Below are 26,702 nucleotides of genomic sequence, written 5' to 3'. Positions count from 1 at the left end.
TGTAATTAAAACACCACAGAATTAGGGAGAGAATATCTTCTAAATCAAAATTTTCATAGGCACAGAAAAGTGACTCTGAAAGCTAAACAAGAATGCATCAGTTAAAAATCGTATTTATTGCTGCAGCTGTTTTAGTCTCTTCCCAACAAACACAGCTAAAAAGAATATTATACAACAAACTCCAGTGGTTTGGCAGTAGATTGACTGACATTATTTATTGTACATGTCACAAAGGGCATTCACACTGCAGAAGTCCAGGTCCTATAGCATCACATTCTATCAGAAACACTACACAACCATTTCCCTAAGCTGTATTTGCAGCAGTTACAGCTTTTTTATTTTTCTAATGCAAGCAATGATACTTACATTTGTTTTCATGTAATACCTCTTAAGGACAGTCAGAGAGAAACCAGTTACTCATTTGTTTTGTTTGGGTTTTTAACAATATTGCTGTGCATTTCAAAATCTTTCATTTCTTTAAGAAACAAACCCAATGCAAATGTTCCTTAGTCTTTTTTCTGCAACATTATTCATGTAAATTGAGAGAACATTCACATGGCATAAAAAAGAACATTATAAGCAAGTTGCTATATTTTGAGGACAACTTACTTGTTTTCATTGACTATTCTGACTATACTTCATTGTGACAAAATTTTTTGAGAAAAATATAACTACAAATACCATGGACTTGCTTTTAAAAAAACCAACAACAAAACCAACAAAACAACGCAGCACCACAGAGGCCACCACAATTGCAATAAGACCTCAGACTGTTTTTCTCTAAAAGAGATGAAGATCAACAGGAGCATCAACAGAAAGTAAACACATTGCACAGACAGTCAAAACGCAGAAGCCAACCTGCTGGCTTGAGACACGGAATTCAACCTACTCCAATGAACACGAATGGCACTTGTCAGTCAAATTTGGCTTCGTCTGCTTTTGTCTCTCTGCTCTTCTGCTTTGCCACCTTCCATTTCCCCCCATCGCTGCGAGGAACGGCGGCGGTGCAGAACTTTCCATCCTAGGAGGGAGCGAGGAAGGAGGCGCAGTTTGTGATGCCCGCGGGCTGGCGGCGGGGGGAGCCCCGCTGGAGGCGGGGGCCGTGCTGGGGGGGCTGCACGGCGGGGGGCTCCGGCAGCGCCACGTGGTAGAAGTTGGGCAGGCGGATGTCGTACCTAAAGCCTTGCCCCACGTGTACCCTGTCGTTCAGGGCGTACAGTTTCTCTGCGATGTCGCTCCCGATTAAAATGGAGAAGAGGCGGGAGATGAAGCGGTGCTTAGCGAACAGCAGGTAGAGCTTCTTCCTCCTCCAGGCCACGTACCGACAGTCTGTCTCTGCTGTAAGTGTCACCTAGAGGAGAGAGGAATGAACAGCCAGGTGACAAGGCGGTGCTGCTGCTGTTGCCCTTGCTCAGCAGAACCTGTCTACTGCAATCAGAGCCTTTTAACCGAGCCAGAGAGCTCTGCGAGGTCACTGTTTGCAAAAGACAAGTGACAAAGGTGACTGGATATGGACTAAGTGATCACATCTAGTCAGGCTCAATGCCAATATGCCTGTGCCCACATGGCATGCCCGGTTCAGTGCCACACGGATGCCCTGGTTGAGCCCTGCTCCACTCCTGGCAGCCTCAGCTGCAAAGGCAGGTCTAAAGAAAGCTCTGAATAAATGCCATTTGTCCTTGTGACAGCAGACATCAGATCCAACAGAGCCAGGAGCCAGCGTGTCAGTCAAGTGACACCCGCGGGAGGCTCCCAGAGCACAGGGCAGCCCCAGCTGACACCGTGTCCCATGCTGTAACCTCTGCCAAGCTGGGTCACAGGTGTCACAGCCACGTCTCCCCCTGGCTCATCTCCCATTGGGAAACCTCTTCAGCACCAGCTTCTTCCCACCCCAAGGAAACCTGGCTTCAGGGCTGAATATCAGTGCAGCCAAAGAATGCAAACAGAGCCTACCTCCCAGATCAGCTTTAAGAAAACCCGTTTTCTTGTTGTAACAAGCCACAAACAGCAAAACCAGTCCAGCTGATAAAGAGGACTTCCCAAACTAATGGATGCCACTTGTTTGATAGTATCATAAGCAAACCCACAACTGAATAAATTTATTTCCAAATCAAACAGTACTTGAACAGTTTCCTGTAGCACTAAATATATAGATAGATAGGAAAAAACCAAACCAAAACAACCCCCCCCCCAAAAAAACCCAAAAACATTAAACCCCTTAACTTTTACCTGGAAAATTCCCTCTTCTGTAGGCCTCAGTGAATCCCATTCAGGAGAGTCCAGAAATTGAAGAGGAAAAATATAATGCAGAAACTCCCCATCAACTGTCACTCTGATCCTACCAAGATAAGATGTGTTAATTTTTTGTCACTACCTGTACACCAGCAATGACTACTACAAGAATGTGCTATTTCTACTATCTGAGGAATTTAAATAAAGCCTTGGAAGCATTAAAAAGCAATCAATGGCCAACATTATCCTAATTATATTTTTGACCCCAACTTGCTCAGGCCAGTTGAAAGAGAATACAAGACAATCATGCAACTGAAAAGGAAATCTTTCCAGGCCTTACTCAAACCACATTATTCTCTCTGTAGTAGGTCTGTGCAGCGATGCACAAGTTTTGCTATAAAAAGGCCATCATGCACTGGAGAGGTGAAAGACCAATGCCTGTAACAGCATTTACCTGCTTCCCCTGAAAACCATGGGATTTACTTCTAGTTTTGGCAAATACACACTTCAGAGAGAACAAAGTGGCAAAAACTGGGACTGGGAAGCAGAAGTGTCCCATGGCATGTGTTAGGTAGGCCTCTCTCCATGTTTAACAGGAATTAAATGGCCACAGGACCATGTCTGGAACCAGATCAGCCTGGAGGTATGGGATCTCTGTGTGAATGCTGTTGCCTTCTGAAGATGCCGAAGAAAAATTTCCTTTCCTTGCTACTTTTCAAATAACATATAAGTTTGAGGCACACAAGTAGCCCTTTACCACATGGTGAAGGGCAGCAAGAACTCTGGGTGATTACTAACTGGCTGGGCAAAAATAAGGCTGGATACCTCTCCTTTGGTAAGACCAAAAGCAACTTCCATGAGGTACTTCCTAGAGAGGCCCCAAGAACACTCTGAGCCAGGGTGTCACTAAGGAAAACTGCCCACAATCTGTATTGTTCATTGCAAGTAGTCCAAAATCAGCTGAGTGTCAAGCTGCCTATAAATTCCATCTATCCAAGCAGCAGGCTGTCAAAAAGCACCCACCAAGTGTCCCATCAAGGACAGTCCATCTCCAACACCTCTGGGTGTCCCACCTACTCTTGTGGTGGTCTGCTACTGCATCCTGCTTTGCATACAGTACAAAAGCTAATGTTTCCCTCCAGGAAAGCATCAGCAAAGCTGCCAGAAGGCTTTCCTGGAAGCAGGGAGTACAAGCAAGTGGATTTACTGCCTCAGGGTCTGACACAGGGCCACAGTATACAGTAACTGTAGACCCAGGTCTGCAAGTCTTGATAAGGCTCAGCTACATCCTTTTGTAAAGAAAGGGCACTTTTAAGTCTTTTCCCCTTCCTTACAGATACTCTTCTCCCACCTCCTTGAAAGCAACAGAATACAATCTGTATCAAAGCAAGATCTCTATTAAACAGAGCTTATCTCAGTATATTCAGTTTTGTAACTATTTTTTTGTCCTATTTCAGATGATACTAGTAAAGAAAAATAAGACAGATGCTGTGCTCATCAGCTAGGCAGCAGACAGACAGCAAGCCATAACCTGAACACTGAAAGCCCACATCTATTCCCTTGATCTGCCTAACCTATTAAATGCTATAATACAGCAGCCTGGAATAGAATGACTTCAAATTCTTTTCTTTATGCTATTACAGATTCTGTGCTTAGTGTTTTTATGCTAGTGCTATCCTAGACAAGTGTATTTAACCTAATAATATTTATATTACTTCCATTAATATTTAATCCATTGTACTGGAAAACAAACAAACAAGACACAAATCAGGCTTTTTCTTTTTTTTTCTTTTTTTTTTCTTTCATTTTCAATAAGGAGAGGAAAATAAAGACATTTGCATAAAACCCGAACAGGGCAATACAAACCTGCCTGACACAAGCAAGGACAGTTTGTCAATAGGTGTTTTGCCCTGCATGGCGTAACAATGTTCCTTCTCCAGGGTAATCACTTCTGCATCGCAGCACAAGACAATCTTCCTGTACACAGTCAAGGAAATTCCCAGAGGCTGGAACAGAGCACTGTAGAGTTCCTGGAATTCTTTGTCAAAGGCAACACTCCGGACTTGGTAGGTAACATAAACGAACTGGACAAAGCATATAGCGAACAGTACAAAATTCCAGGAGAATATATCAGCAGCACACACATCCAGCCAAGCCCAAATGGAAGAGCAGAGAAAGCCTAGTCCAAGCAAGCTGAAGACGTAGAGGAGCCCAAAGAATCCACTTCCACCCATGAAGCCCACAACAAAGAAAATACTGGCTAGGTGGTAGATAGATCCCTCTGCCTCTTGCTTCCAGGTGGTACACATAGGATGTGCATATATCAAACTTTCCCAAAAACTTGCATTTTCTCCCATGGCTGGAATAATTTTTTAATTCAGCTGAATCTTGAAAATTTTTATTTATGAGATGCAGCTAGTTTTGGTTTTCCTTTGCTTTTCCATTCTTGCAGACTCTGCTCAATGATCACATAACATCAGGATCTCTTTTGGTAGTGAAGTCGCACTTAGGATTTCCAGCAACTAAGCAGCTAACGTTCTCAGTGCTGTTTTTCATCATTTCATGCATTGTTTTGACTTTGGTCATGTCATCTGCAGCTTCATCTGATCTGAATAAGTGAAGAAAAGATGAATTACTTATAAAATTATTTTCATCAATTAAATTTTATCAAAGTTTTGTTGCCTAAAACCCCATACTGCATTACAATCCAATTACCCTTGCAGCTCTGCGATTCCAGGATCAAACTTTAATATTCATTCAGCTGAAGATTGTGTTTTCTGTATCTGTGATCCCTGTAGCAACCACTGAACTGCCACTGAATCCATGTAAAGCTGTGTTGCATTCACAACATCCTGTGACAAGCCTTTGTACATCCTCACAGCTGAAGAGGTAGTTGGATTTGTTGGTCCAGACCCTGCTCCCTGAGAACTTTTTAAAATGTACTACCCAGATCTTTAACAAGAAGAGACAGTGAACTCTTCCTTGTTCACCTCCTCCATCTCTCTCTGGATTTTGTTCAAATCATTCTTATTAACAGGTTGAGCAAAGCTGCTCTCTGTTCCTGGAGACAACAAACTCCATCTCCAAACACCAAAAGGGAAACCCAAGTGTCACAGGGGATGGTCTTTTCTACTCCAAGGATAATGGGAAAAAAATTCTCTGTCATATATAAGGAAGACTATGAAGCTTAAAGGCATCTTGATACAGATTATGTTATTAGAACATAAATGAAGTAGTCCTGCAAAATACAACTCAAGGGACATTTACAAAGCAATTTTATAACACTCAAAGTTCTACATCATAGAATTTCATGCCATGGACCACATAATTTTATCGTTCAATACTCCAAAATGTGGAACATGTTATTCACTTTCACATGGTAATGTATTCCTAAGAGTTTTAATAGGAAAACACAGAACCAAGAAGCCAGAAACAAACACCAAAATAAATCTAAAAACAAAAAAAAAAAAATCAAAACCAGCTTTCCATATCTGTCTTTTAAAATAAAAATACAGACTTCAGTGTGAGATTATACACAGTAGAAATTGCAAATATAGAATATAATAGTGGTGTAATCAGAATTGAAACCTTCCAAAACCTTACTGTCTGGTTCTTTTCCTGGTAGAACAGCAAGGAAATTAAGAACTATCTTGTTATCAAAATTATCAGATTCTCTAGAATATCAAAGTAGTTTGGGGGTTTTTTTCCCCTCTCAAGAGCCACAGAAGTCAATACTTTAAAAACACTGCTGTTGCAGTGAAGCATCCAGCATCATTCATCAGGGCTTTCAGAGGTGCTTTTACAGTGACAGGTCTAAGAAATTAATAAAGAAAATTTGTATTGTATTTTCTAGCCACCACAGCATTACTTCTTTAAAGTTTATTCAAACCCCACCATTAATTCTATGATTGAATAACACTGGTGCTAAATAAAGACATAAAATCCCAAACAACTGACCAGCAGAGCTCAGAAGAACAAGTTAGGAGGAAACTCTCCCTCTCTGGGAGTGGTGATAGGAAAGTCACTGGTCCATAAAAATACCACAGCTAAAGAGCACAGAATCTCTTCAAATTACAGTGCTAAAAATCCTCCTGCAGTGTAAGAACCAGCATTACAAGAATACAGTAGTTTACAACTATAATCTTTTCAGTTTGTTTCTTTATCCAAATACTCTCCTCTGGTACAGGATTCCCCTCAGATGTAGGATTTATCCCTTGGAGACTGGGAAATGGAAACTGCATCAGCTATAAAGAAGCTACCTAGGTACAGTAAGATCATCAGGAATTTTAGATGGTACTTCTGCAATCAAGGGGTTTATGATTTTTGAATCAAAAGAAAATAAAACTGGAACATGCAGAACCTTGTGTTCTGAATCCAGTCAGTATTTCCATTACATGGTCAGAAATCAGTGGCAGAATGTTTTTGTTCGACTGATTGTTTGTTTAAAACAGAATCACTGATAACAGTGATTTGGGATTATTGCTATTCTACTCTCCTGCCAACATTTTGCTCTAAGCAGTTTTACTGAAGACCCTAATGTGTGAATAAGAATAATAAAAACCAGTGTTTTGAAGGGAACTGTGACTGAGAAGTTACACTGGAAACTGTATGCATGCCACAAACAAAACCACAGTGGACCAGTAATTTACTTTATGCTACCAACATCTTTTCATCATGTAATGCCACACATTGCAACAATTTGACATGACATAATAGTAATTTCACAGAATGTATGTACAGTTTTTAATTCACTTATTGCATTCTCAGTCTGCCCACACTACAGCTCACAGCGTTTCTGTAAAGCATCTATTCTTTACAAGATGGGCCACAATCATTTGGAAAGAACAGCACAGCCCCATTATATAGGGTCATAATATACAAAAACAAAGTCCTGAGAAAACTGTTCTGCCTTTGTAATTGTTCATTTTCAGAATGGGATCTCTCTTCCAAAACCACTGTGTGGAAAATTCCCACTTATTCCATTAGTTCTACACAATGAGAACTTTTACTGTGCTGCAGCATCTCTCAGACTGGAGAGGGCCTCTCTCCTTCCAGGCAAGAGGAAGGGCAAAGGAGAGAGGCCAGCACTAGCCTAGAGCACAGCATTACCAACACAACAATCTCCTGAGCTACATGAGGTGTGCAGGCAAAACCAAACCCTCTGGAAATACTGACAAAACCTGCTCCTAATGAGACTTATTTCTCAGGGTTATGGTGAAGAGCAGGTATGCTTGCTGCCAGCGAACTGCAGGCAGAAAGACAGGATACAGCTCTTCTCAAAGAAGAATTTATTCTAATATTTGAGAGTTAAAAATTGTTGGCAATTTTAAATAGAGCAGAGACAATAATAGGTATGGGCCTTAGTATAGTAAAATTTCCAATTTTGAAAGGTATTTAGTGAAAAGGCCTTTCACATTTTTCTTTATAGTTCCTACAAGCCCAAAATTTAAATTCTTGAGAACTTTGGAACACTCACTCCAATTAGGCTATTCATCTATTGCAAGTGAGGTTGTGGGGGAGAAAAAAATCCCTCAAACCAAAAAACCAAACAGCTGTGATACCAACTGAGCCATCCTCCACAGTAGCACAACATTACCATTTGTAGGCACCTGGAGGGGACACCATCCTGTCACAGAGGTGCTTTGGCCTTCTGCTTTGTTTGATGTCCTGCTTCAATTGCCCTGGCTGTGGTGATCAGTTATTGCTACAAGTTCATCTGATGGTGATGATCCAGCAAGCAGGAAACTGCATTTAAAGCACGTCTTGGCTTATAAGGCTGAAGAACTGTGTCTTCCCAAGCAAACACTGAGTACTTTCTGCTCCATGCCTTGTCTGTGGAGAAGGAGCACCATGCACAGCACACTCCCTGCCATGGACTGCCGTAATCCAAGTGACACACACTGACATCTGTGGGTTGCCAAAACCTGAGCTTCATGCAAGATGAGTCCTCCCAGCTTGGGAAGGAGATGTGCCCTGCCAACACAGGCTGAATTACTGACGTGCTTCAGAGTGTCTTGTCCCACCACACATCCCACCTTCTCCAGCAGGAGCAGATGAAGACATGCGACAAATCAGCCCAGACTAGAGATATGAGCAATATACAGTGGCATGGATTTCTTTAAAATAAACAGCAGTGCTGAGAGGACTAAGTTGTCCTCAGAAAGTGTTAAAATCACAGAGTTTGCTGGAGTTTCAAAGCAGAAAATGGAGTGTTTCACTCATATCCTACCAAATAAATACCTGCTGGAAACTTAAAATTCCCTATAAACAGTACACTAAGACAGTCAAAACAGGAAGAATTTGCATTGTACAAATGCACATTACAACCTTCCCCCTCCTCAAATGGGTGTTTCCCCCCTACATTGCCATGTTCACACAAAGAATTATCTATTATGTACATTTTTAATTTGCTCGAGAACCATGTATCCCATTTTTGTCACTGATGATTCAAATTCTACACTGAGAAGCTCTAAGTGTTAGTTACTGTGTCTGGATGACAATAATTTCTGCAAAAAAAGAAACCCCAAAAGCCCTGAGGCCACCAGCAGTTCTCTCTTTGGTCTTTTTCTATTTAAGTCAAAAGTAAAGCTATTCAGAGTTTGAATAGTCCATTCTTTAGCTGCCTTATCCCAAGTACTCTGAAAGAAAGCCCTCAGCACTTTCACACTGTACATGTTGAGAGGCTATAGAGCTGTACATGCTAATCATCAACCAGCCTGGGTGAATTGTTTGCTATAGGTTTGAAAGCAAAAAGAAAGAATTTCCTTTACGGCATATACACTTCTGTGCACAAGATGAGATGATGGTGGATTTAGCACACTACAGTGTGTATGTTTAGACATGAGCTAGGAGTCACAGCCTGGCTCAACACTCTGGGAACTCCACCAGGGGCAAGGCATTCCCTCCAGCTGGGGGTGGTCTTCCTGGCCTAGACATTCCCCCTACTTCCAGAGGGATGAGCTCCAAGCACCCCATCTAGGCTTACAAATTGTATCTGGTCTAATAATTTAGATTACAAAAAGAAACTACTCCTTAATTTCATCAAGTAGTTTCACATGCAATGTAAAGGCATATGTCAATTGAGACACCCCTTCCTTCCACTGCCCCTACATCTCTGGAATCCCCTCTGTGGCCCCCACTGACACCTGTCACTCCTGATCCCTGTTTATGTTGCATACTTTCCCCAAGCTACTTTCCTTCTGCAGTGGGGCTAGATACCCACAGGGACCGAGAGAACCAAACCCTTAATTCCAATGCAGGGTCTAACTCAGGGCACAGAGGAGCTCTGCACCTACAGAGAGCTATGGCTCCGTGCCTCTAGGCAAGTATGGGCAGGAAACCAGCTGTTTTCAGTGATAAAAACTGGTAATGGGCAGGTAAACCAGCTGTTTTCAGTGATAAAATGTCCCTGGACCCACTTCTGGCTGAGAACATGCATGCAGCAATAAGAACAGTAACTAACAACTCAAGCTACATTTACCTTAAACTTCTTTAGACTATAGCCTAGAGAAATCTCTAATTACAATACTGGAAAACACAAGCTTTCCCCAACAGAATGCAGCCTTCAGGAAGGTAGAAGGAAGATGAGGAAGAAAAGAATGACCCAATCTAGAAGACAGTGGTATCAAGATAATCAGTCACTATAAAATTAGATACATTCAGATTTCAAAAACACACAAGCATACATAGCAAAGGTAATTAATTAACAGGATGGTTTTAAAGACTTCCTTTGCTAGGAATCAAAGAAGTTAAGATGCTGTGTGGTCCTTAAGATAAATCTGGGTATACTACTATGGAAAAAATTGTTTGCTATGATTCTGGTTTTTATGCTACAAGAAATCACATTAGATGACCGCAACAATGTTTCCTGTACTTTTGTCTTGAGTTGCTTGATATAAAAAAGTTGTATATACCTAGAAAGTTTTGGAGCTGGTCTTCCCAGAGAAATCCAGAAGCCTATCTCAGATAGCAACTAACAGCTAGTTTAGACAGCAGAAAACACTGAGGACGGGTATAAATTATCTGAAATGATCCCTCCTGTAGATGTTATAGAGGAAATCTTTATCCATATGGAGCCAGCATCCCTTCCTGTGAATGGTTTTCAAAGAAAGGGATGTGTTCAAAGAAAGGGATGTGAATGCTTTACCATGGAGCCTGTCTGCAACCTGAACAATCCAGCTTCAGGATACCACTCCCTGGGTGAGCATCCTCATGGCAGAATGAAGAGGGACTGCAGTGCAGTTCTGTGTCCCTTCTGCACAACATCACAGCTGCAACAAGAAGGGCAGCAAGTGACCCACCCACACGAGTCAAAATGAGTCACTGGGAGCACACTCATGGGAGGAGAGGAGATGGATTAGCACTCCCTCTGGTTGAGGCATCCCGTGTCCCATCCATGTCTCATTGCTGCCTCACCCACTGGATCAGTGCTCCGAGCAGGGGCTGTCACATGGAAGGTAAAGTGTCTCAGGCCTCAGGAAAAGCAGTCAGAGCACACTCTTCCTACTCTCTCCAGTACCACCTGGGCTGCAATTCCCAAATTGGACCCGCCAAACTGAGATCATCCATGTGATGTGATACCTTCCCAGACAGTAATCCTTCTGGGAATGCTCAGAGCTGCAAAATAGTCAGCTGGGGTATGTCCAGCCACCAGTGGTGCTTCACTGCCTTCAGGGCAGCTCTGAGACATGACCACCAGCCAAGCAGGACTTTCCAGGGCCAAAGCCCTGCTCTGGTCAGGCAGAATTTAGGCTACCATGCTTAAGTTTGTTCAACCAAGCAACCCCTTGAGCCAGCTGCCGCCCAATCCTGGAGACATCCCAATGCCACCTCTACACTGAAGTCAGTGCTCCACACGAAGAACCCACCAAATGGCATTAGGCCAGTGACTGCTTGTCTTCCTCGCCAAGCTGGGCCTGTCTCCCATCTCCCTGTTGCAGCAGATGCAGAGCTGCTGTCTCCAAACCACAGCTCTTCAACAGGAGACATTTCATGGGACTTTCCACTCACTGAGCTTGTTTGGGTGAAGCTGGGAAAGCCTGATTCTGCCTACAATTTGCTTAAAATCCTACAAATCTTTTTAGGAAGTGGAAAAAAGCTGGGCGGGGGAGGCCTCAAGAGAAAAAGAAACCCCACAATAATACAGAAAGAACAGTTTAAGGCTCATTAGGAGCACTGCATACAATGAAGCTGGTATTTAGTCTTTAATTATTTAAAGGCCAGCTAACTATACACAACTTCCAGTACTTCAACAATTCCTCCTTTATCACTGTAAAATATACAATGCAACCCTCTGTGGTTGCAAAGCCAATGTTGAAGATGCTGTCTATTTTATCATCTAGACAGTGCCTGAAATGAAAAAAATGTACATATTTCTTTAAATTTGAATCAGAATTAATGAACCATAAGTAGATGCGGTATTCCCACCAAATTAAGAAGTATAATCCCCCTCTCTCATTTCTTAAAGTTCTTTTGCTCCTAGAAACGTGAATACAGAATGGCAGTCAGACTTCTTTTAAAGCTCACCAGCACTTGGACAAATTTGAGCAAGGCTCTTGAATTTTGAATGGCATAACCAAAAAAAAATTCAAGGGGTCTGTTTTATTGTGTTTTAGAATAAAACTTGAAAGGAAGTACAAGTTCAAGCTCCTCTCCAGTTCAACTTTTAAATTAATAGTGGAGAAAGCAGCCACAAGGCACATTTCTCAAGTGCTTTAAAAGTGGGTTAATGAACTACAGCTGAACTCTGCAGAATTCTGCTTAAATGAGTTTGTATGGTGCAGTAGTGCCTTTCAATGGGAATGTATTCCCATGAAACCAACCACCTGACATGAACTTATTTCCCAAAAAAGAGGCTTGGTTCACCACACCATACCTGCACGCACAACTGGTTTACAGAGATGTGCCATGAGCCCAAACACAAATCATCTGGAGACACTGACCAGAAGTCTTCTTTGCAAAGCAGGGGAACCACACTAAAATGACAAAATAAAATCCCCTCTCTGAAGAACTCACGCACTGAATAAAAAGATCAAATGTAGCTTCAGTTAACAATGATTTTCTTGAATCCTTAATAAACTAACTGTTCTCAACTTTTGTCACAAAAGCTTTAAGGTATCTGTGAAGGCAAAGTTTGTGTCAGAAACCACAAGGGACCACAGTTACCATTTTCTTCTGTTTCACTAGAGGACTTGCAGTGTACTTACTATTTGGCAGGCAAGGGATTTCTTTAAAATGTGACATTTTAAGCTACTTTATTCTTTGTGGAAAGCCTGAACAGGACGAGTTCTGCAGAAGTGGAAGCCATCCCTTGTTTTTCTGTGGTCAGTGAAGACATTTTAACTTGCATGTATACAATCATATTCCCATTAAACAACAAAGTTAGCAAGAAGCCCTAGTTCTGGAAGCCAGGTTTCATCAGTGACATCTCTGTGACACCATCAGGTGCTCTGTGATTCAGTATTGTAAATGATCTGCTACATAAAATATTTACCCATAAAGTGATTGACAGTTTAAAGGCACACAAAGATTTATAGAACAGATGAAGAAAATGTGATAAAATATTACCTTTTGGAAGAATGTGCTTGGCAAAAAAAAAAAAAAAAAAAAAAACCAAAAAAACAAAACCCTGTAGTTTGGGGAAGAGAAGTGCTTTGTGTTGCTCTTTCTATCTCTGGAAAGGAGCAACTACAAATGCAATTTCAGGGCTCATCTGCTCTTACCATTAGTTGATGGAAAGGGAGAAGAATCAAATAATGCCAACCTACGAGGCAAACCCCCAGCCGGAGGAAGAAATCCCCGGATCCCGAGGTGGTTTTGTGACAGCAGAGACACTCCCCGAGCCAGCTCTTCTGTCAGTGAGTCAGAACCAGAAACCCCGGGCAGAACCAGAAACCCGCTGTCCTAAGGGAGAAACCCCAACCCCAGACTAGGGGTCTCACTTCAGAGCGAGCGGTGTCAGGAGAGGCGCTGGGCAGCGTGTCGCTCCTCTCCAGAGGGGACACGGCACCGCTCTCCAACTTCAGGCGGCGCTGACCCGGGAGCTCCGGTTACCCCGCCGGGCGCGCAGGGAGGGAGGGAGGGAGGGCTTCCCTCCGGGACAGTGACCCCTTGTGACCCCGCTCGGGACGCCGCCGAACGCTCGGGGCGAGCAGCCCTGGCTCCCCGGCTCCCCGCTGCCGTGTCGCGGCTGTCCCGGAGCGCGGCGGTGCCGGAGATGTCCCAGGCTCCGCTGTTCCCCGGCCCGGGCAGGGCGGGCGGCGCTCCGGGCGCTGCCGGGCTGGACAGCGCCGGCGGGGGGCGGGCGGGGGCAGCGCCGGGGCTTCTGCCCGCCCCGGCTCGGCTCGCCCCGGCTCGGCTCGGCTCGGCCCCCGCCCTGCCCGCGCCCCTTACCTGCCCCAAGCCCCGGGAAAGTTTCCCGGCCGCCCGGACGGGACGGGCTCGGGCTGCCGCTCGTCGCCGCCGGCGGCCCCGCGTCCCGCGGCGGGCACGGAGCCGCGGCCGTGACTAAAATAGGAACGGGCAGAGCAGCGGCGGGAGCTGCGGGCGGCGCCAGCGGGGCCGGCACCGAGCGGCCACAGCGCGCAGGCGCCTCCCCGGGCCCGGGGGGCGGGCGGGCCGGGGGACCCGGGGGAGACCCGGGGGAGACCCGGGGGAGCAAAGCGGGGCCGGGCCGGGGGAGCGGCCGCCCGTCGCACAGAGCCCCTCCTGCGGTGCCGGCCCCGCTCCTCTCCCCGGGGCTGCCGCTCCCCCGTGGGCGCCGAAGCCGTCGGTGGTGGGGAGTCCTCGGGGACGGCAGAGCCCTGGATTTGGGCACACCAAAAGCCGCCCCGGGCACAGCCCAAGTGCCGGGCTGGACGGACACGCAAAAGCTGACCCTCGCTCCTGGCACGGCGGTCTCGGGGTTAAACTGTCCGCAGCTGCTGGTTTGGAATAAATGAAATTACAGTTCTCTGTCCTTTCACCTACTCACCCCGGCAAGGTGTTTCTGCAGAGGGGAGGTGCGCGCCTGCAGGATCGCCGTCATGACAAGCCTGGCACGGCATTCGTGCGCGGTTTTCGGTTCCTTCCTTTGGGAAGCAGCAAATGCCCCCCCAGGCACACAGAGGTGTCGGTGCAAGGGCCGTTCAGGGCGCCAGCTACGCCCCTGCTCTGCTCACCACTTCGTGTCCCGGGGAGAGAGAGTTTATTGACGGGGGAGGAGGAGGAGGAGGCAGATTTGCAAGTTGTTAAGATAGAAAAAACCGCAGCCTATTAAATGTGCCACTCCTGTTACTACAGAAGCTATTTGTCAGTAACTGGAGCATAGGCAATGCCCTGCTTTAAGCAGTAAGAGTGGAGAAGGCTGTGTGTGTGCCGGTGGCCGGCTCAGGTCCCGGGGCAGGCTGGCACACTCACCGTGCAGCAGGGACGTGCAGGGCAGGGCACTGATGGCACCTGCTCCAAAGCCAAAGGACAGAGCAACCTGTCCTGCTCTAGCTACAGGTTGATCCCCTTTAGGCATCAGCACTTCGGAGAACTTGCTTTCCTGAAGGCGTTCTTTATTTTCAAGGATTTTTTAGGTCCATGTTTGCTAGGGAAGAAGATGCCTACACTTGGAATAATTGATTCTCTTAAAACTTGAGAAAGGAACAAGCCAGAGCACTTTAAACTATTCAGACTTACACGTGTTCAAATTTTTATTATCTGAGTCCAGTACTTATTTTTACATTTATTATTTTGTAATAAATGTAATTTGTAACCCCATTCAAAGTTTCCTCCCAAATCTGCCCTAAACCAGAACAATGGTAAAAAGGTAATTGTATGTATCTGTTAGCATCTGTATTAAGGTTCTTGTAGTTAACGAAACACTTAGAGGGGTTTGCAGTGCAGCTCCAACACTTACCTTTCAGGCATGCTTTTCCACAACTAGTTTATGCTATTTCACGAGTTTAATTTTAGCAGTATAAGTTGAGAGACTTCTGTACTGGCAAAACTGAGGCAGTACTGATTCATTGTTTTTTCCCTTTTTGTTCTTTATACTTGGGTGGAGTTGAAAGCACTTACTCACACTTGCATTAGGCATAAATTTGCCCATTATATTTACTCTTCACTGGAATGATAACAAAGGGACGAGGAAATAAAATAAGAATGCTAAAGAGTTTTATTTGATCTGTGTATCTACTGAGATTACTCTTACATCAATTAAAATATGTTTCCTCTAATCACCATAAAAGAAGCAAGAAAATACTGGTATCATATATGTAAGATACTTTTGATTTGTATTTAGTTGGAAGCAATGGCCATCCTCCACAGATATATAGATCACGAAGGAACAAGAACCACTCTCATATTTTTGATTTTAAATCAGTCAGCTCCATGTCAATATTATCCAGTGCTGTAATACTGAGGCTACAAATGACCTTCTTCAATCTAGCCTTGGAAATCAAACCTGGATAAGAGACCAAGGGAGGCAATAATAAAATGGCAAAGCTGCCATGTACAAGGAACTAGCTCTGCCCAATGTGCTTTGACCCAACCACTTGAGTCATCAGACTGCGCTGATATTTTTTAAACTGCTGCTTGTACTTATACAAAAGATCTATTTTTAAAAGGTCAGATAGTCTAGTAAATGTAAAACCGAATTATAACCAATATTATTCTTTGCAGCAGTATGGCAAGATACAGAGGTCGTACTTAAAAGTAGACTTAAAAGGGAGCCTGTGGTAAGACTCAGAAATCCAGTATCAGACTTGAGAAGCCATAGGAGACTTTGTGGCCCTGGATCAAGAGAGAGGCTCAGCTGTGGCAAATGCTCTGCACAGAGGGTAGGAAGGCAGCTGGCCAAGGGGCCTCAAGGGCCAGCTGGGAACGCATAGCAGACAGGGCAATATTAGTTCCAGTTGGGCTGGACAGGAACCTGAACACTTGGATGGGCATCTTTGGGCCAGTCCCACTGCTTAGCCATGGAACTGGGCAGCATGAGCTTCTGACTGTTTGTAAATTGCTCCCTCTTCTCACACCTGCTGCTGGATTTTTGGACCTTAGACACACCTATACCTGGACATGATTCATCCTATGAGGAGCATGGCAGCTCTGTAAAACATGCAGAAAGCCTTGCTGTTGGCTTTTCCGCTGCCTGTCTCCAGATGCCTCTTGTACTGTTGCTGCAGCCAAGGCAGGATTACCCAAGCAGGCATCCAAAAGTGCCCCCTTAGAGCTGGCGCCAGACCTTCCATTGGGTGTGCTGGCAACTTCCCCCAGAGAGAGGAAAAAGAAAGTTCAGCCTATGATTTCACTGTCTAGAACACAGACCCATCTATTTCCTCAGCAAATGCTTAAGGAGGGACTGACTTACAGCATCAGATGGTTGCCTTCTGCATTATCTCTGAAGTAAAGTAATGCTGTTCCCTACATCATGCTGTCCTCTAAGAGGAGAAGTTATCAATACCTGTTTAATGGGAAGATTTTTTTCTATTTTCTTAGACTTTTTAAATGTTTAATACATCTCTACTGCATTTTTCTTTCCCTGCATTGTCCTTGGTCAATAAAAATAAGTTATGAAGCATGGGGACATGGTAGCAGGTGGCATGATGAATTACCACTTTAAGAAGTGATGTTCTTTTCCGCTATGGATGTAATGTTCTTCCCAGGTAGTCATAAGAGGGTTCTTCTGCAGGAGCTCTTAGTCATTTTGGAAAGAGAATTAAACTCTCTGTGTACTTTGAAAAGGTTTTAGCAGACTTATGTGCAGTTGACTTATAATGAAACTCCTCCTCCCTTTATTTGTGAGTAAGTAAATAAGATCAGGTTTGCATTTCTGTAGAGAAATAATTTTTGTTGCTAACAATTACATGCAAGACATCACCAAGCTTGTCATAACATAACATAATACTGTAATTCAGATCATATCCAGCCTGCAGAACTGAGCAAAATTAAAACTGGAAACCTTTTTTAAAATGTCATTCAACTAACAGCATTCCCTGCCAGGTAAAGATAAAAGAGTTTTAATTTATAGTTTAAATTTAGAGAAAGGGCACTTTTTTTTTAACACATCAGTAAAATAAAATGCTAAATAGTACATTTAAGTTTTTATCTTTCCACATGTACAGGCTCTCAGATAGTGGACTTGGATTTGAATATCTTGTACTCTCAGCTGGAGTTAAGATGGAGAGACTTAGCTGCTTCTTCACCCAGTTTTCCATAAGGAAGGGTAGACATAGCTCACTGTCCAGGTGGCCTCTTGCCTTGAAGCAGCCTGACCACAGAGATTTCTCCTTCTGGAAACTGGCTCTTCCCATCCTGAGCTCATTTCAAACACTATCATCTGTAAGAGGTGGAAGAAGTACCCAGTGTAGGATTTAGCTGTAACAAAAATACATTAATCCCAGTCAGTCGCTGCTGTTGGAGATGTTTAAAGTCAATTAGTGAGTGTTTTTCTGAGTTTAGGTTAGTAAAGGGCCCTCTCTGATTTCTGTATGTGGCCAGAGTCACTCTGCTCAGGTCATTTCCCATAGCCCATGCTGGACTGGACCACAGCAGAACCAGGGTCAGGCTCAGAGCCTGCTTGTCTCACCCTCAAAACTTAGAGCCCTGTAAAAATTTCATCTGATGTCAAATGCAGGAGCAAGAGAAGGCTCTAAGAATTCTGTGGGACAAAAAGAATGGTGCAAAACCCAGGGATGTGCTGAAAGCCCAGTGTTCAGAGCACTCAGTGTGGGAAAGACCTGCATTTTTTCAAGATTGTTTCCACTTTGCAGCAAATGTAGTCTAATGCCAAGTTACAGAATCAAATCTGGAAGTTAGCACTAAAGCTGGACTGTGTGCCAAAGCCACTGCCCCATGGCATTGCTGCCTCATTCAGATACATCCCACAGATGCTGGGTACGTCCAGGTTAAGCTTAGGGTGTTCAGAAGCTGGCAAGTAGAGCACAGTAAGTGCTTTTATGGTGGAAAAAGAATTTAGATTTGAGTTGTTCTAGACCTCCACCCGCTTGGATGGGTGCTTTAACCATGGGTCTGTTGGGGATGTGGCTGAATCATGGCTCTGTGAGACAAGCTGCTTCACTGGGCTGATGTTTGTTGACATCGCTGCAGAGCTCTGGTTTAGTTCATTCCCCAAGTAAGGTGTCTGTTCAGGAGTGAGAATGTAAAGTTAAAAATACAGAGTGTAAACCTAAAAGCTGTTCAAAGCATTATGTAACTGTGGAAGATATCAACTGTGAAAGTGAAAAAGTTACATTATAGTCAGGCAAATAAAGCAGGTGCTTTCCATCACAAATATTTAAAGACTTCAGGAGTGGAGATTATTTCTGTTAGCAGTATCTGATCCTCTCTTTGGCTGAAGTTCTGAGCTGTCATCAGCCTCCTACTAGATGTTGCTGGAAAAAGGAAGGAAACCTTTAGTTCCCAGCCTAAGCTTGCATGTCAAATATTCCAGTAGTTACATAAAGTTTTCAATACTTGTTAGATTTACACCTTTTATTTTTAACTCTACACTCACTGCTCATTTTGCTTTTTCACCTTCTGGCTCACCCTTCATCTGTTCCCAGAAGCCTTCCACCTCAGTCCTTACCAGTCAAGCTACTTTCACAAGCACTGTCATTAACAATAGATAAAGATCTTTTAAATAAATTATTATCTTTACTTCGAAAGATCCAGATGACCAGATGTGCTAATGTAAGAGAACTGTTTGCCTGGGGGAGCCTGTGTTCTTGTTAAAACCAAGTTTGGACTAGCTTGGAGTTGCACCAATTTCATTTGACACACATGCAATGTCATTTACCTCTTGTTTCATCCATTGTAGCACTGTGTTATGGAGGTGCATCTACAAAGATGTGTTAGTTTAATTGCAGGTGGAAAGTCTGGGTAACAAGTCACTGAGCCCTGGCAGCAGACAGAATCAAGGTGAGCCCTAGTGGGCAGGCTTGTCATGAAAGCTTATGAAGTTTAAGAAATGCCACTCAAATATTTATCAAAAAGCCTCCTGTTAAAACCAAACTTTTTATCTTTAAGTATTCAGAGAGAAAAACCATGCAGCATGCCAAGCTCCATGTAGGTACAGAAGAGTGACATGGCATGTGGAGAATTCTGCCCATATCTGGACCCACTGAAGTGCAGCTGGAGTATGGAAAAATGATTGCAAATATCTGTTCTTGCATGTGCTTGTACTTGTTTAGTTGTAGACTTACCTGCCAAGGGGTTTTCAGTAATTCTGAGATGTGGGGCTCAAATCCATGGTTGATCTCATTAATCTTAAAGGACTATTCCAACCTAAATATTCCAATGGTTTTATGAATCATGGTCATCAATAAAAAGAGGACTCCAAACCTGTTAACAGGTTCCCCATGTGATTAACTATCTCCATCATGATTACTGTTCTTACATTCTGCCTCAAACACAAAGCTTTGCAGAGAGCCACACATAGCAAGGATGCAGTTTATATTTAATTCAAAGGTGTAAAAATAGGAAGTGAGCATTCCCTTCATTATGTTTCTAATGAATTGTAAAATGTATATCATCAAAATAAATATTCTTGAAATTGCTTCCTAATGATTCACTTACACAATGTGCCTACTCAGTTGTGTCAATGATTAATTATATTCTTGCCTCCTTCCTGGAATACAAATGCTTTTATTAAAGCAATCCAACGACAGTAAGACAACAGACTCATTCTTATGGTCATTCATTTGGTTGTGGATTGATAGAGTATTCCTTTCAGTGTCTTTAGAGTGCATCTGAACAGCTGCAAGTGGCTGTGACATAAATGAAAGTTCATGTCACCTTAAGCAGAATGAGATGAAAGACAGTCTATTCATCCGGTTTCAGCTTATCAGTGCACAGTCATTAAATACTAATATTATCTGGAGCACTGTGATAAATACAGAGCGTACCGTGCCAGCTGCAGGCGTCATCAGATGAGAGCCTTTTTACAACATTCTGATGCACAGAGGTGAATTATTCCAGATTATTAAACGTTTCATTAGTTCTCAGCATCAAGATACAGCTTTAGAAGTGGCCAGTCTCACAGAAAAAAATCATTATCACGGAATGCAATACTTACAAATTGGTATTTGTGAAGTTCAGTGACTGCCATTATGAAAGAGCCTCAGAAACCTTTGTGTAGGTGAGTGACATTGTTCTGCAAGGCTGAAAAGCAGTTGCTTATTTGCATAATGGCATTCACATCATTGTTGAAAGATTAGGATTCATTTAATGAAAGTGGTCATGGGCAGAGAAAAATGGTTTTGTACTGAATTTAAATAAGCCACTCCTGAGCTTAGGTATTCCTCTTTGGCTTCCTAGCACAAGTCATATGGAAAACCTTGACTGACAGCTGTCCTTGGCACTGATGGGCTTCATGTCAGGGAAGATAATTAATAATGGTTTTTCTGATGCCTAACTACTTAGACATCAGTAAGCAGGTTACTTTAATCTAGTAAGTCAACATCTGCAATTATATGGAAAGAAAGGAGCGCTAGAGAATTAATTTAGTACAGTCTGTCTTGCATAATGCAGAGTGACCAATTTACAGTGACAGGAAATGAGGAAGGGTGGTATTAACTAGGAATATATCACATGTGGCTGTGGGGTGCAATACTTTCAAGGTATATGGTTTAGTTAAAATTGATGAAAGTTAAAAGAGAAACTAAAATACAATTAGGCCAATTTGAAGAATATCCAGACATAAAGAATAATCTTTTACATACTCTCTGTATTAAAAGCATTTGATTTGAGTGAAATTTTAATTTTAAAAAATGCTCAGATTTACCTTGTACATATGCTGCAGCAAAACAAAATCGGTAACTTACAGAAGAAGAAAGCAAAGGTTTTAAAAATGTGAGTATTTTGTAAATGCTTTGGATTACAAAGAAAAGGCAGAGTGCCTGAACCACAGCTAACTGTATTTGATAGTGCTCTTTTTCTTCAAAGTGCAACAATTACATGTAGGGAAAATGACATTTAAAAGAGAAAAAAAAAACAACACAGCAAAGAACAACACAATTTCCTTCACCTATTAACATTCCTCTTTCTTGATTCAATCCTGCCTTTGATTTTGCACATGTATCTCACTGATTTTAGTTAGTAGCCCTCTGGATGACCCCTCTCCAAGTCCATTACAGAAAGGAGATTCTTGCTGAGTTCTGGGGAGTTTAGGGACAGCTCTGGATGAGGAAGGATTTGGGGTAGGTCCTACTTTTGATAATCACAGGGGGCAGAATTTCATTCTGCCATTGGTTCTGCCAGAACCATGCCCTGTTTGCACTGACTTTATCCCCTTCAGCAGGAGGCCCTGTAGCCTGGCCAGCCCAGACAAGGCTGGTTGGCATGGGGGTGGCAGGACAGTGGTGCCCCCCAGGTCTGTGCATGATGGGGAGCAATGTGGCTGTGTGGCATGTGTGGCATGTGTGGCAGGGAGGGAGGAAAGAAAAAGCCGAGTAAAGGCTCTGTCCTTGCATTCTGCTGGGGTTATCCTGTCCAGGCAGAGCTGCAGCCAGTGTCTCGGTACTCTGTATGGAGCCGTGGGAGGGAGGGGAGAGGTGCTGAATGCAGGGGAGCAGCCATCTCCTCCTGGTGCCATGCCCTGGCGTGATACCATCTCCCCAGTTTGCTTGGGCAGAGAAGCCCTTGCAAGAGCTACTCAGCTGTTTCTGGCAAAATCTGGTTTCCCCTGATACTGCCAGGAAGTGCCTGGCTAGCTGGGCTCATTAGCCTAAAGTAGCATCTGTGACCAGCTTCCTGACATATGAATTGGCTTGTGCCTTCCTCATTCATTCAGGTACAGGTGAAAAAAGATACAAGCAGTGAGGAGCCAGCCCATTGTCTATGTGGTGTGGCATCAGAACAGCTGCTGTTTCCTCAGAAATACTCACCCGGGACTTCTGTGGCACCAGAGAGCATCTGGCTCCTGGAGCATTCCCACAGATCACTGCCTCCTCCTCACCTCCAGATGCTTGCCCAGACTCTGCCCATATGCAGGACCAGACCGACCACAGGAAACAGCCAGAGAAGAAGCAATTACTGGGTTAATGATCTCCACTGTGACTACAGAAGCAGATTTCTGTGCCATGGAAATCAGCAGGAAGGTACAAGTGCAACAGGATATGAAAATTAGTGAGTACTGGTATGTCAAGGCCTGGGGACTTCTTTTCCCCAAACAGGAAGATGCTGCTGTTCTCACCGAGCAGCATGTCTGTGAAGCACCTCTGCTGTCTGTGTATTAGCTGTACAAATATATTACTGAGACAGCCCAGTGGGGAGGAAAATGGATACATTAAGGGAGGATGGAGTTCAGAATATGTATTCTCATACCAGGCACACATACACAGGCTTAGATAAGAAAATGGATAACAATTGAAATTCAATTTAGGGACTTCATGGCTTATTTTTTCTGGAAAGTGTCATCCACTTCAACATATTCCTTTATCTTGTTCTCCCTTAATAAGGATATTGTCTTTCAATTGAGTTAACTCTCCTTGTTGCTTAATTACTTTAAAAGAGGATCTCAATTAGTCTTTTCATGATTCGCTGTCAGACATGTTTGCCTGCACTTATTTATAGCAACTGAGAATTTTTTTTCTTTAGTCTTTTGTGGTATTATCTTTACAATTTGCAGTGTATGCTTTGGCTAAACACATTCAGCCAAAAGAGTAACACAGACAGATCTAATTGCAGACATATAGCCTGAAATGTAGCTTCATTGGTATTGCTCTCGAAAATGAAGCTGTTCAGAAGTATTTATGAAAGTGGCAACTGAATTGTGTTCCTGAAGGCATTGAAATTTGGGAAGGTCATTCTGCTTACTAATGTGGATTGTCTGCCATAATGCCAACAGGCTGTGTATCACTGCACACATAAAATTAATAAATGCTACTAAAATCTGCACTGCTTTTGCGGTTATTACATGCACAGAGAATTATATCTGTAAGAGTATCTGGGTATGGATGACATGCTCAAATACTACAGTGGCTGGCTACATATGGAAATCAAAGGGGAATAAAGATAAAATACCATGCTATTTTTTTTTTCTCCTGCTTCAGAGCTTTACTTTCTGAAGTACACATGTGTGGACAGATACATATCAGAGATTTATCCAAGTTAATTTTCAAATCACAGCCCTCTGAGCATGCTAATTTACTGTGCTATGGTATTTCTGTCCAACAGCTGTAAAGTAGATGTACCTGGTTTAGCACAAAGCTGACTCAGAGCTGTCTGTGCTTGCTTGGTCCTGCAGGCACATAGATGCACTACAAATCATGTCCAGAAGTTTTCAAGAAGCAAGACGGAACCTAGAGGGTTAATATTTTATCTTTTTTTGGTTGTTATTATTTGCACAAAGCATTGCACAAGAAAAAATAAGAAGTGGAAACACAATTTTCTAGACTACATTTTACCAAATGGTCTGTGGACTAAAGCAAGAACAAACTAAAAAACAACCTCAAGAGACTGATGTGGCTGCAGAGCTCAAAAATATTTCCCAGTGTGCTGATCAGCTCATGTTTATCATTAAACAATACTGTAGCACTAACTGTAATATGCTGAATAACACAAGATTCAACTTGAACAGTGTGACAATCTCATCCTGCTGCAAATTGCTAGAAAGGGAAGAGAAAGGAAGGGAAGAGCAAACTAATGTGAAAAACATGCAAAACACAAACATTAGGCTGGATTTAGAGATCTGCAAGTTATTTTACTAGCATTATAAACTGGATATTTTGTCATTTAAATGAAGATTTTGAGATCTCATCTAGCTTACGTTATAACCCAAGCATCAGCATTAAAACAAAGATCAATAAGCGGTTGCAAACATTTGCAGATAATCTAGTTTCAGTCTTTACCCTTGTGTGCAGGCCAAGCAAGCAGTGCTGCAGCGTGGTGATTAGCAGGAAGCAATTCCTCTCTTTGGCACCATAGCCTGCAGCTCCATGCCTGGGGAGCGGCCAATTCTCTTGCTAGCACACCCTATAAGCTTTGTGCTCCTCTTTGTCAGATGAGGCTCAAAGGAAGGAGTATCCAGAAAAAATGGGATCACCCCCTACGTTAGATTTCTTCCTGATCTTTTATACAGAGATAATAATTTAATGCCTAATTCATGAGTTTCGATATCCCTTTGTATACTAGTGGAAAACAAGCAGGACTTCAACTGTGATGGCCCAACCTTCTTTGGAATCTTGCTGACTTCTTGATGTGGGTGATTTCCTCTGGAAATGAGTTCTGGATAATAAGTTATATGGAAAATCATCCATTTCCTCAGTGATAGATTCCCTGCATTGTCATTTCACCGAGGAAATTTTCTTGGCTGGAATAACAGCAATTCTTTTGCTAGAGAATAATTGTTATAGCTTTTATAGATGAACATTGCCTTCTCAGACCTTCAGTTCTTTGAAAATGTCAACAACGATTGAATAAGAAAAAGCTGGCTGTGCTGTCTACTGTAATTTCCAGAAGGCTTTCAGCAAGATCCTTCACCAGAAGCTTTTAAGGAAGCAAAGCAGCTGTGGGGCAAAAGGGAAAGTTCATGTGTGGATAAATAATTTATAAGAAGAAAGAAACCAAACGGTGGGAGAAAATGGTCGTTCTTTATGGTGAAGTAAGGTTGTAAGGGGAGTCCTGCAAGAAATTCTCACTGGTACCTGTGCTTTTCAACACTGTCATACAGGACATGAAAGCAGGGTGAGGAGCGGGATTTGCTGAGAATATGAAGTTAATTAATTTATTCTGGACAGCAAAGATGATTATGCAGACTTACAGAAGGAGCCTGCTAGATTGAGTGGGCAATAAAATGACAGATGAAATTTGATGTAGACAAATATGAAGGTGGGAGAAAACCAATCCTGTTTTCATATATAAAAAGATGGGTTGACTGATTCCCTCAACAGCAAAAGCTCTGGGCTATGACAGATAGTGCCATGAAAACGATTCATGCTTGTTATCAGTATGCAATCTAAGGAAAAGCAAGTATTAACAACTTGCCAGGAATGAAAGAGAGAGAAAACTGGACATCATCATCATGGCACTTCATATGTCCATGATTTCTCAGTCCTTCTATTCTGCATGCAGTTCTGGTCTTTCTTCCTCAAAAGGGTGTAGAGACGCTGAAAAAGTTTCAGAAAAGGGTAACAAGGGTGATTAAAAGTATGAAACTATTTCTGTATGAGGAACAACAAGAGGAAAGGAGCAAAACAGTCTGAAACAGCACAGAAGGGAGCCAGCACAGAAGTTAATGAAATCATGAAAAGCATTGAAAGAGAGGATCAACAGAACACTTCTGCTAGAGGAATGAGGCACTGGCAGATGGAAGTAGTAGGAAACAGGTTCAGCTGACAGCAACAGAGGTTGTTCCACCCTCAGGGTGTCCCTGGGCTATGAGACCCTGCTCACAGATGTGGGTGTCCAAAGTGTGCATGTACTCAAGAGGAACAGGACAAACTCAAGGTAAAGAGCTTTTCTGAGGATAATGGGATGCTGTGAGTCACTTGTAGTCACTGCTGGACAGAAGGCACCACCTTAAGAACCTTTCTGGTCTTATGTTGCAATCAGCAGCTTTAAATTTTGGAAAAGAAAATGAAAAACAGATTTATTTATTTTTTTCCCCTAGGAGAAGTGATTCCTAGTCTGAAATTTGGAAACAGAAACCTACAGTGAAAAGACAAATGCTGTTTGACCCTTTACATTTGAGCCTGGTGTTGCACCCTTCCAACTTACTTTCTTTCCTTGTCTGTACCAGATGTGAGCACTCATAGGGGATCCCTTATTTGAATAAAAGCCATGTTTGTGGCTACTGTGGTCCCTGAACTTGTTTCCACCACTCGACTGTACTACAATGCAATATTATTAAAGGCATTCGGTTTTTCAATAAAGGTGGGATTCCTTGGCCAAAACCACATTAAACATGACACTGAATCAGCCTGGGAGCTATCAAAATGTCCTGATCATTTTTAGCACTCCTACCCAGCTCAGTGCTCAGTGCTACCTATCCTTAAGAAATTATCCAAGAAAACAGAATTGTGTAAAAATGGACTGAGCATGATTTCAAGCTGCACAGGAAAACAGATAACACTATGAATTGGAGTAAAGCCATGCTTTTACTTAGAACTAAAAGCAACCTAAGGCTAACCATGAGTTGGTTAGCCTAAGTGCTAGGCTGTGTTTAAGGTCATGTTTCAGCTGCCATTTGTTAGCCCACTACATTTCCTTTGTGAAGGAGAAACTTTGGTCTGATCAATTCCTTTGCTGCTAACGATGGGCGAGGGATTTTAGAAAGCATCCCCAGGGTACAGAGAGCCCTGCTGGGCTGTTTGCCTTCCTCCCGGAGTTTTCCTGTGGAAGGGTACAATATAATTCTTTGGTTTTAGCAGTTAATTTACATCTGTTGCTGTCTCTCATTTGTTATTCCTACTCCCCACGCCTGAGACTGTCATACTTTGTCCTTGGCATAATGGGTTTCAGTGAGTGTGTCTGATGTCATGAAGAGGATTATTAGCTTCTAAATT

The 26,702-nt window shown here is 43.0% G+C and overlaps 2 protein-coding genes across 4 annotated transcripts in view; both read right to left on the bottom strand.

Moving 5' to 3' along the window:
* Nucleotides 1–14,385, bottom strand: part of POPDC1 (popeye domain cAMP effector 1) — a 51,244-nt gene extending 36,859 nt beyond the window's left edge. For both annotated transcript variants that reach the window (XM_083857845.1, XM_083857848.1), the window contains exon 1: nt 14,204–14,385. In XM_083857845.1, coding sequence (XP_083713971.1) covers nt 14,204–14,276 — 73 coding nt within the window. In that variant the 5' untranslated portion in view covers nt 14,277–14,385. The remainder of the gene's footprint in view (nt 1–14,203) is intronic.
* Nucleotides 1,022–14,325, bottom strand: POPDC3 (popeye domain cAMP effector 3; the record flags this gene model as incomplete). Of its 2 annotated transcripts, none has more annotated exons than XM_083857849.1 (4): nt 14,204–14,325; nt 4,099–4,840; nt 2,230–2,338; nt 1,022–1,351 (listed from the first exon to the last, which is right to left on the bottom strand). In XM_083857849.1, the coding sequence occupies exons 2-4, from the start codon at nt 4,587–4,589 to the stop codon at nt 1,022–1,024; spliced, it is 930 nt and encodes a 309-aa protein (XP_083713975.1). In that variant the 5' UTR covers nt 4,590–4,840; nt 14,204–14,325. The 2 variants fall into 2 exon arrangements, with proteins under 2 accessions (XP_083713975.1, XP_083713976.1); XM_083857850.1 differs by lacking the exon at nt 14,204–14,325 and adding an exon at nt 13,624–13,706.
* Nucleotides 14,386–26,702: the final 12,317 nt, after the last annotated feature.

The sequence above is a fragment of the Zosterops lateralis genome (genome assembly GCF_965231275.1).
Source record: "Zosterops lateralis genome assembly, chromosome: 3".
Lineage (NCBI taxonomy): Eukaryota > Metazoa > Chordata > Aves > Passeriformes > Zosteropidae > Zosterops > Zosterops lateralis.
The sequence above is the reverse complement of the archived record's forward strand: the minus strand, read 5'-3'. Positions and strand labels throughout refer to the sequence as shown.